This window comes from Monodon monoceros, unplaced genomic scaffold (genome assembly GCF_005190385.1).
Source record: "Monodon monoceros isolate NGI ecotype Baffin Bay Population unplaced genomic scaffold, NGI_Narwhal_1 Super_Scaffold_16, whole genome shotgun sequence".
Classification (NCBI taxonomy): domain Eukaryota; kingdom Metazoa; phylum Chordata; class Mammalia; order Artiodactyla; family Monodontidae; genus Monodon; species Monodon monoceros.
In genome coordinates, this window is record NW_021703772.1 from 37,664,963 (window position 1) to 37,675,902 (window position 10,940).

Sequence of the window (10,940 nt, forward strand, 5' to 3'; positions counted from 1 at the left end):
TCCCCTCCCGGAAATGACGTGATTTGACCCTTGACCCACACAGAGCCCGGCGCTTCCCGGAAAGTTCTGGAACGGCGCGCCGCCCGGGAACTAGCCTAAACCGGCCGGAGAGGGCTAATTCAGCTGGCCTGGCCCAGCGCGGTGGGGAGGGGCGGGCCTAGCGCGCGGCGCGTGCAGATTGCAGGGCCCGGGCGGACGGGACGGGGGTGGGAGCCGCCTGCGCGCGCGCGCGCTGCGGAGGGGCGGGGGGAGCGGCGGAGGGAGGGGACACGGGCTCATTGCTGTGTGCGACCTGCGCTCTGTCCCTCACTCGCCGCCGACGGCCTGTCTCGTCGCCCACTAGCCGTGCCGCTGCCCCAGGTACGCGGGCCGCACGCGCCGTCTCATCCATGCGCCTCGGACCCCGGAGCCGGCCTTCCCCCGCTGCTCTGAGCGGGCTGGCCGGCGAGAGCCAGAGCTTCCCCAAGGCGCCGCAGGCCTGGTCTCGCTGAGCCAGGCCCCGTGGGTGCATGCAGGGGCCCATCATGTGCGGCGTGGATCGCTCGCCCGGGCAGGGCGCAGCTGGGAGGGCTTCCCCGGGGTGGGGTGTGGAGTCGGGGAAGTGTATTCACATGGTCCCTCCGATGGAAGCCACTTTGGCCGGGTGTAGGGTGCCGCGGGGTGGGGGCGGGGTGGTCGCAGCGCGTGGGAACGGCTTTTGGCCCCGCGAACAGATCGGGTACGGTGCATCTACCCTTGACCTTGCTGGGGCATCCTGATGGAAAGACGCGTGGGGCCGCCCGGAGTGGGCAGAGCCGCCGCCCCCAGCTTCGCGGCCTTGCCTGCTGCACTGATGCAGTAGCCCCGAGTGGATACATGAAGACATTTTAGTAAGCGGATTTTTGCACCGTTAGGAATATTTTCATTCCCCTGGTCACTTGGGTTTGTAAATTGTCCCTTTCTTGTAGGCTTGGTTTTTCAGGGGACATTTGGAGCTGATTTGCCCCCAAGGCCATTTTAGCGCTGAAAGATTAACTCGTTTTTAGCGTCATGGGTAGGTGGCCATGGGGAAGAACGGTGTGCTTTTTGCTAGTGCTATAGGTCAGGCGTGGGGCGGCCACTTAAAGCTTGCGCTAGAAGCTGGTGTTTTGGGACGGTGGCGAGTTTCGAGGCCCAGCTGTAGTGGCTGGCAGAGGTCAGCCCAGCTCGCTTCTGATGCGCGGGTGTTATGTTTGTGTTGTAACACACCACGGGTAGCGCTAGTATTGTACTGATGATCTGCTTGTTTCTCCCCCAGAAATGCTTCGATTGCCCGCAGTCCTTCGCCAGATTAGGCCAGTGTCCAGGGCACTGGCTCCTCATCTCACTCGGGCTTATGCCAAAGATGTAAAATTTGGTGCAGATGCCCGAGCCTTAATGCTTCAAGGTGTAGACCTTTTAGCTGATGCTGTAGCCGTTACTATGGGGCCAAAGGTATCAGTATTCTTACTTTGTTGTAATTTAGAGTATTGTTAAGGAGTAATATTTTTGTTGATGGTGAGAGTCACGGCAAGCTTTTGAACAGTGCTTTGGTATTCGTAAACTGCTTCTGCCAAAGCAGAAAGAACTTTATTTTGTACAATGTGTGGTGTAATCCATTGGTAACTCCTAGCTCAAGACGGATTGGTAAACTCGAGGTGGAATTAATCTCGTTTGCCTGCTTGAGTTAAATTTTGGATCCTTTCCCAGTAGTTAGTACCAGGCATAGAGGGAAAAATACAACGTCCACAATACCTTAAGTATGTGCTGGTAGGTGCTAGTTTAACCTAATGTTTTTCTACTGTCCCTTGGTTCCAAAGCACATTTAAAATTTTAAGTCTCACTTAGCAAGAGATTGATGAGTGAGGGGTAATAAGTAATTTGAGGAGACCTTTTTGAGAGTCGTGCACGGTGAAGTGATGCTTCATGTCAGGTTGAAGCCAGTACAAATATCAAAGTGATACAAACTATATAAAATATAGCATATGAATGCCTCACAAGAAGCAGCTTTGGTTCAAATTAAAAAGCTGCCAATACTATTTGCACCATGTTTAAGATTTAATGTTGAACAACTCTGAAAGTGTGTATTGTACTTGTTAGTATTTTAGAAACTAAATTTTAAAACAAGTTTAAAAGTAAGTTTTCATATTATTATTACAGCAGGTACTGGACAAAACTTAAGTATGAATTTTGTGAAGTCTGCTCTGGAATTTCATTATAATCTACCAAAGTGGTATTGGTTCATCTTGTATCATTGTATAAGAAGACATCTTTTAAGTCTCTAAAATTGTTATCATCCAAGGTTATGCACTTAGCAACAAAGGTCATTTTGTCTGAACTAAGAACATTGATGAACTTGCCCTTTAGATTCATGCTGTAGATCTGATAAAAATTGTCAGATGTTGCGTTAAGGCTTTGAAGTAATTGCCTATTGTGAAAACTGCTGTATTGTAGGCTAAATAGTACTTACAGTGTGTGACTCTGTTTTCTGTGCAATAGGGAAGGACGGTGATTATTGAACAGAGTTGGGGAAGTCCCAAAGTGACAAAAGATGGTGTGACTGTTGCAAAGTCCATTGACTTAAAAGATAAATATAAAAATATTGGCGCGAAACTTGTTCAAGATGTTGCCAATAACACAAACGAAGAGGCTGGGGATGGCACCACTACTGCGACTGTACTGGCACGCTCCATTGCTAAGGAAGGCTTCGAGAAGATTAGCAAAGGTGCTAATCCAGTGGAAATCAGGAGAGGTAGGAGTATCTCTTCATTGTCACCACAGTGTTTTGAGCTGTTAAATTGTATTAGAAAGTTGACTCTTGTTTCTCCTCTCTCCTAAAAAAAAATCTTTTAAAATCTTAAAAAAAAAAAAAATCACTGAGTAGTGATCGAATTCCTATGTGGTGGGCACTGTGCTGGGTGGCAAAGAGGAAAATCTGACTAAGACATTGCCTGTTGTCCACAGTCATCCATCCCTGTGTCTTTGTCCCCTGGTCCGCTTCTCCCACAAACCAAGTTTATTGGAAGTTACAGCATGTACCATTCACCTTGAAAGTAATAAGTTTAATGGGGATTAGAGCAGAGAGAGATGATACAGTTTTGATGTTTTACTTTAGTTATTTGGAAAGTAGGGCTAAACGAGGAACCAAGTCACCCAGGATGTCAGATGGGGTTTTTTAAAACAGTTTTTAAAGTTTCTGTTTCAGTGCATGCCATCCAACTCCCATGTGATTAGGAAAAGTACTGGTACAGAAGCAGTGCATAAGCGTTAAGGCATTGAAACACTTAACATGAATCAGAATTTTTACTTACGTGGAGCCACGAGAGAATAAGCATATAATTCAATAATAATATTTACTCTTGAACCAGGTGTGATGTTAGCTGTTGATGCTGTAATTGCTGAACTTAAGAAGCAGTCTAAACCTGTGACAACCCCGGAAGAGATCGCCCAGGTATGGATTTTTTATAACATTTTATGATAAAGTTAGAATTTTTTTTTAGTAACGTGATTTTATCCCATAATTACACGACAGTATCAGAATAGCAACATTACCCAATCACCAACATTGGAAGCATTTTTCTTACTGCTAATACATTTGGAAATTTCCCCGACCAGGGATGGAAGCCGTGTCCCATTTAGTGGAAATGCAGAGTCTTAACCAGTGGACCACCAGGGAAGTCCCCATAATTTGACTCTTAATGAGTTCTCGTTTTAGTTCTGCATGACTGAGTAAAAACTCATTTGTATGTGTAGAAAATGTTCTTTGGCCATTTATCAAAGGTGCATAATTTTGTCATGTTCTAATATTGCCATGTTTGCCAAGGGGAAGAAAGTAACAGGGTCAGCTTCCTTTTCTCTTTTTCTTTTTTTGTTTTTTTGGCCACACCACGTGGCTTGTGGGACATTAGTTCCCGGACCAAGGATTGAACCCGGGTCCCTGCAGTGAAAGCGCCAAGTCCTAACCACAGGACCACCAGGAATTTCTTTTCTGTTTTTGTTTAAAATAATAATTGTGTGTTTATTTCATATCTTTCAAAAATAATGTGGCCAAATACTGGATTTTTTAAAAAATTGAAAACAGGATCAATACTTCATTACAATTATTATGCCATAAAATCCCCTCCCTCTTTCTCACTGCCACCATCACCCTCCCTCTAGCTTCCCACCAAGGATCTATCAGTTTGGGAGTTACTGAGAAAAGGGAGGGGAGTTGATTGCGGACAGTAGCCTTACCTTTCAATTTGGAAGAGTAATTTGATTGTTTCAGGTTGCTACGATTTCTGCAAATGGAGACAAAGAAATCGGCAGCATCATTTCTGATGCGATGAAAAAGGTTGGAAGAAAGGGCGTTATCACAGTAAAGGCAAGTGTGTTTTTAATGACACATAGGAATGAGGTGTCTGATAATCTGAGTTTTATAAATATAAAAATTTGATCTATATGTGTTTCCAAAAGTATATTCCGTATAATTCTTTCATGTGTAATATTGGCACCTGTGTAGAATAGAGTGCTTTCTGTGTTCTGTGTGAATTATTAAACTTTGCCTTCGGGAGTAAATCAGTCCTAACTTAGATGATACTGCCTTCTAGCTGTAAAAATTAGTTCAAATGCATACATGTATTCTTGCAGAAGTGGAGTTGGATGCCCTGGGACATTTGCATATTCCTATCTGGATTCCTTATGAGAAGTGGGGACTGTTAATTGGTCTATACAGTTTTTGTTTCTTTAATGAAATTCACATAACGAATTCTTTGACTTTTCATAGGATGGAAAAACACTGAATGATGAATTAGAAATTATTGAAGGCATGAAGTTTGATAGAGGGTATATCTCTCCATACTTTATTAATACATCAAAAGGTAAGAGCAAATCAGTAACTAAGTTTTTTTTTTAACATATGCTATGTGACAACCTGAGGGCATTAGTCAGTGTCAGACCTCAAAAGTAAATTCATATGTTCCTCACATTTCTGTGGATTTCTTGCTTATGATGCTGTCGACCGCTCAGCATTTTCCCAAAGTCGAGCTCTGAAACACTAGTTCTGTAGAATGTGAGCAAGTTTCTATTTTATGGTAAAGTAAGTGTTGGACATGCTGAGTGAACAGAGTTAAACAATTTCTTACTGTGAGACTTCTAGAGGCTTAAAAATGATCATATATAATGTGAGTTTCCAACTAGGTGATGTAGAATGTGGATTTTCTTAAACTTATTTGATTACAGAACACTTTTCACATGGTCTGGCTCTTGGACTAAGAGTAATGTGGAACACACTGGAAAATGCTGCACGGCTGCACCAGTGTGGACTGGCGTGAGCAAGAAGTTAGACAGGTTTTGAGGGTGAGCAGAGAAATAGAAGTTTGATGTAGAATAATTATGACAAGATGATTCTGGAATAAGTTATCTACTTGGAACAACTTACCATTAAGCAGAAAGGAGCTGGTGCCCTTAAACTAGACCACCACACATCCATTGCATCTGAACAGGGATGAGGAGAAAAATGCAAATTGGAAGAAAGCATCATCAGACACAATGGAAAAGGTTGTGATCCAACACCTTTAGAAGCAGACTGAGAGCTCACCAGGGGACTGAGGCAGTAATGGCAAATTCACTTATGTATTATTTATAATAGTTATATATTTCTTATTTATTACTCTCTTCTCCTACTTGAATGAAAACTTCTAAAGGGCAGAGTTTTATTTTCATTTTTTTTCCCACTGATCTACCTCAAGAGTCTAGAACAGTGCCTGGCACTGGCACCCAGTCAGTGATGAATAACAGTGAATAAATAAATAAAAGAAAGTTCATGTGTATGAGAAATGAAAGGAAAAACATGAACTCATCAATCACTTTTAAAGTGTACTGGAGCTTTGGTTTAGAGGTTTTTCTAAATTGCAGTCATTTTCAGGATAATGTTCTAAAGTTGGTTAGAAATGTTCTTTGCTTTTGCAGGTCAGAAATGTGAATTCCAAGATGCCTATGTTCTGTTAAGTGAAAAGAAAATTTCTAGTGTCCAGTCCATTGTTCCTGCTCTTGAAATTGCCAATGCTCACCGTAAGCCCTTGGTCATAATTGCTGAAGATGTGGATGGAGAAGCTCTAAGTACACTCGTTTTGAATAGGTAATAGGCAGTGGTATTTGGTTTACGTTTCTGTGTGGAAGGCAGTTATTTGTATTGATGTTTGAAATCTCCGTTATGTACCTTCACATTGAACTACTTGTGTTTGTATAATATTAGTGTGAATCATGAACCCTTAGTCCAGTTATGATTCTGTCTTTTTTGAATGGGGTCCCAGAGTCCTTAATGTTTTGTGCAACTTTCTCATAAGATAGCCTAAGTGTTTACAGTTGTTTTGAAGATAAATGACTTGAGTTTTATTCTTTTTTTTTACAAAAAGACTTATGGAAAAAAATATTTTCACAATTACAATTTTTCATGGGAAGAGGTAAACAACTACCATTCTGAATAATCTGTTAAAAGGAAAATTTTGTTAATGAGTAGTCTGAAATTGAGAAATTGGTACTCAACCTAAAGTAAGTTGAGGTCTATTCTTTTTTTTAATCTACAGTTTAATGTATTACTTTTTACTTTTAGATAGTGTTAACGCTATAAACAGAATTTTAGGGCATTGTTAAAATACATATTATTCCTAATCTTAGAACTGAAGTACATTAGAAATGAGTCTCCAATTTTCATTGTAATGGAAATGCACAAATGAAATAGCAGGTATATATTAGAGAATTGAGTACTTTGACCTAAGTGAGTTTACTTATCCTGGAATGTTTGTAGACTGGATATGCTTTGGGGATTATGAAAAAGCCCTAGAGATTGTGGGATTTGAAGCCGAAATAGAAAAACAGTAGGCCTGAAGAGTTTTCATTGAGCCATTTTACTGGTAGCTGTAAAGTTGTATCTGTAGTTTACTTCGCATATCATCAGAGGTTAAGTAACCCTCTGATTTTTATTTGGCTCCTTAATAAAATTGACCAGTTCTTAGTTTGTACATTCCTTCCATTTCAGTCTGGTCTCAAATGGGCATTTTTAAAATTGTATATTCTGAGTATTCATTACCTGATTAAAATGTAGGTAAGCTTAATGATATTCTCAGCAATATTTACATTTATAAATGAACTGAATTAAAAATACTGCTTGCTCGGAATATAGCCAGTATTATATAACCATAAATGGAGTATGTAACTGTAAAAATTGTGAGTCACTGTGTGAAATATATAGTATTGTAAATCAACTATACTTCAATGAAAAAGAAGAAACTGCTCAATCTTGACTTTACTAGCAACTTAATCTAATACTAAATGGAACCCATGGGTTAAGGGTAAATGCCGATTAGATGATCTCCAAATTTAATATATAGTAATTCTGATTTTCACAAACTATAAAGTAGTTATCACTATTTACATGTTTTCAACTGGAAAGGTCAGCATGTAAGGTTAACAGTTTATTAAGAAGGTGAGCAGATACTGGCAAATACGGATAAATGGAAAATTGCCCTTTCCTGTCTCAACTTGACCAAAAGTTGCTAGGGAGCAAAAAAAAAAATCTTTTTAAAGTGCAGTTTCCTAAGTAACCTTAGTTGTCAGAACTTGAAGTAGACAGACATTTTTCTAAAATTTAAATCTTATTAATAACTTCTTAACAGGCTGAAAGTTGGTCTTCAGGTTGTAGCAGTCAAAGCTCCAGGTTTTGGTGACAATAGAAAGAACCAGCTTAAAGACATGGCTATTGCTACTGGTGGTGCAGTAAGTAAAATAAATGTGATGTTGGTTTACTGAATGTTATTTATACATCCTGGTCTGAAATTTATAGGCAGAATTCACATTTTCATAGTCACATTTTCACATTCACATTTTCAAGTCCATCTGAAATGTTTACTTAATCTGTGTTTTTATTAGATGTTTGGGAGGTAGAGATTGGGTTAAATAGTGATAAGGTCCCTTTCTTTAACTCGCCAAGAGTCTGGCCCAAGAATGGGCTTACTGACTAACCTGTTTTCAAGAATGTAGTAGAAAAGACATGGATGGGATGTAAGAGTTAGGCCTAGGGTCTAGTTTTGGTTGCACCAAAAGTATGGCCTTAGGTGAGTTTTCTGAGTTCACAGTTTTCTCAAAGTTAATAATTGAGAATTAAGTGAGAAGTTGGAAATGTCATGAAAGACTATATTCAGACTTTGTTTAGTCTAGCTTTGGTCTCGAAATCTCACATTTCAAAGAAACACAGTATTGCAAGATGTTTCTTTTATCAAAATACCTGTAGGATATATTACCAATGAATTTGGTGTAATGAAAAAAGCTGTAATCTGTAATTTGTTCATTCTTTAAAATGTTTTTGTAGGTATTTGGAGAAGAAGGACTAACTCTAAATCTTGAAGATGTTCAGCCTCATGACTTAGGAAAAGTTGGAGAGGTCATTGTGACCAAAGATGATGCCATGCTCTTGAAAGGAAAAGGTGACAAGGCTCAAATTGAAAAGCGTATTCAAGAAATCATCGAGCAGTTAGATATTACAACTAGTGAATATGAAAAGGAAAAATTGAATGAACGTCTGGCAAAACTCTCAGATGGTGTTGCTGTGCTAAAGGTAAGATGCATTGTTATAAATAAGCTTCTTGGGTTCTAAGCCCAAGATGACTATTTCTGTGGTATGTAACCAAAATATTTAGGGAATCAACTTCCTTGTGGAGATATTTATTATATAAAATTTCTTAACTGAAACATTCTTTCCTTAAAGCCAGAATTGAACTTGTAGTGGGTGAGTTGTGTGGGAACAGATGTTTTGTTAATAATCAGTCTAGAGTCTGATTTGTGAGACACTATTAGCTGTTTAATCACGTAGTTACTTGTAACAAATAGGCAACCTTTTTAAAATTGCTTTTTAAGTAAACTAGGTGCTTTTTAATGACTCTTTTGGCAGTCAGCTTCTTGAATGGGAGAAGCCATGCTAACTGGAATTCTTTCTTAATCTTTAGGTTGGTGGGACAAGTGATGTTGAAGTGAATGAAAAGAAAGACAGAGTTACAGATGCCCTTAATGCTACACGAGCTGCTGTTGAAGAAGGCATTGTTTTGGGAGGGGGCTGTGCCCTGCTTCGGTGCCTTCCAGCCTTGGATTCAATAACTCCAGCTAATGAAGATCAAAAAATTGGTAAAAAGTTACCTTAGTAATGAGTTTACTTGTAGCCTGATTTTAGTCTTTCTGTTGTTAGAATTATATTGTTGCTGCCACTAGATGGAATAAGAAGTCATAAAGCAATTTCCAGAATAACAAAAGTAGAATAGCACTGATGTCAGAGATCTTTCAGGGGGAATCTGTACTCTCACAAGTAGAACTGTGCTATAATAATTACAAAGGAAAGAACTAAATTTGCTGAAAATTTATTTTCCTTATAGGTATAGAAATTATTAAAAAAGCACTCAAAATTCCTGCAATGACCATTGCTAAGAATGCAGGTGTCGAAGGATCATTGATAGTTGAGAAAATTTTGCAAAGTTCTTCAGAAATTGGTTATGATGCTATGCTTGGAGATTTTGTGAATATGGTGGAAAAAGGAATCATTGATCCAACTAAGGTAAATAGTTCACCAGTGTCTAAAAATACTTTCAAGGACTCTTCATTAAGTCTTGTTAATTTGTTTCTTTTTAATTAATTTATTTGGTTGTGTCGGGTCTTAGTTTTGGCACACGGGATCTTGCGGTGCAGTGCGCAGGCTCTTTGTTGAGCACAGGCTTCTCTCTTGTGGCACATGGGCTCCAGAGCATGCAGGCTCAGTAGTTGCGGCGCATGGGCTTAGTTGCCCTGTGGCATGTGGGATCTTAGTTCCCCGACCAGGGATCGAACCTGCGTCCCCTGCATTGGAAGGCAGATTCTTAACCACTGGACCACCAGGGAAGTCCCAAGTCTTGTTAATTTTTTACTAAGGAAAAGTAATATTTTATCAAAACTTTTTTCCTAGGTTGTAAGAACTGCATTACTGGATGCTGCTGGAGTGGCCTCTCTGTTAACTACAGCAGAAGTTGTAGTCACAGAAATTCCTAAAGAAGAGAAGGATCCTGGAATGGGCGGAATGGGTGGGATGGGAGGTGGCATGGGAGGTGGCATGTTCTAATTCCTAGAATAGGGCTTTACCATCATTAATGAGCTGTGAGAGGAAGCTCAAGGCAGCGTTCCTCACCAATAACTTTGAGAGGTCGGTTGAAGGAGATGACTGAAGAAAAGGCTGGCTGATGTTTAAGAAAATCACTATAACCATCAGTTACTGGTTTCAGTTGACAACATAGAATGGTTTACTGCTGTCATTGTCCATGCCTACAGATAATTTATTTTGTATTTTTGAATAAAGACATTTGTACATTCCTGGTAAATGAGTATAAGAGCCATGCACCAATGTACTGCTTTCAACTTAAATCACTGAGGCATTTTTACTACTATTCTGTTAAAATCAGGATTTTAGTGATTGCCATCAACAGATGAGAAGTTAAGAAGCAGCCTTTCTGTGGAGAGTAAGAATAATTGTGTACAGAGTAGAGCAATATCCAATTATGTGACAACCTTTGTGTAATAAAAATTGTTTAAAGTTAATTGTGTTAGCCTTTCTATGATCTAGAGGATATGAGGAATGAAAGAAAACCAGTTGAAGAGGGAGGGGTAAGGTAAGGTTTGACCCAAGTGTTAAAATGTTATTCTCCCTATAGTTTCCTTATGTTTCTCTGTTTATCTTTGCTGCAGACTGGATTATATTATTGCATTGGTAATGGGGGAAATTTTGAAAGGTGACAACTCTGAATGTTGTATGTGTTGAGGTTTGGCCATAAAGAATAGGGCAGCTTGTTTCTTTTAAGGGTTATGGTTACTGTTCCGGAGTCTCAGCATCACAGATAAGCAGTGGGTTCCCTGCTAGGTACCCACAAGTGAGGAGGGCAGGGTTTACAGTA

The 10,940-nt window shown here is 39.9% G+C and overlaps 1 protein-coding gene across 1 annotated transcript; it reads left to right on the top strand.

Annotated features, from left to right (window-relative positions):
* The first annotated feature begins 251 nt into the window (after positions 1-251).
* Positions 252-10,587, top strand: HSPD1 (heat shock protein family D (Hsp60) member 1). Its single transcript, XM_029225141.1, has 12 exons — positions 252-360; positions 1,277-1,452; positions 2,497-2,749; positions 3,366-3,448; positions 4,265-4,360; positions 4,763-4,856; positions 5,947-6,115; positions 7,653-7,752; positions 8,345-8,590; positions 8,979-9,153; positions 9,399-9,577; positions 9,962-10,587. The coding sequence occupies exons 2-12, from the start codon at positions 1,279-1,281 to the stop codon at positions 10,112-10,114; spliced, it is 1,722 nt and encodes a 573-aa protein (XP_029080974.1). The 5' UTR covers positions 252-360; positions 1,277-1,278; the 3' UTR covers positions 10,115-10,587.
* The last annotated feature ends 353 nt before the right edge of the window (positions 10,588-10,940 follow it).

What these genes read in the sequence shown, in the direction of transcription:
- HSPD1 (XM_029225141.1), top strand. Translation starts at nt 1,279, where the DNA reads ATGCTTCGATTGCCCGCAGTCCTTCGCCAGATTAGGCCAGTGTCCAGG. An exon ending in TCCAGTGGAAATCAGGAGAG is followed by an intron (nt 2,750 to 3,365) that starts GTAGGAGTATCT and finishes CTCTTGAACCAG; the next exon opens with GTGTGATGTTAGCTGTTGAT. An exon ending in AGGGCGTTATCACAGTAAAG is followed by an intron (nt 4,361 to 4,762) that starts GCAAGTGTGTTT and finishes GACTTTTCATAG; the next exon opens with GATGGAAAAACACTGAATGA.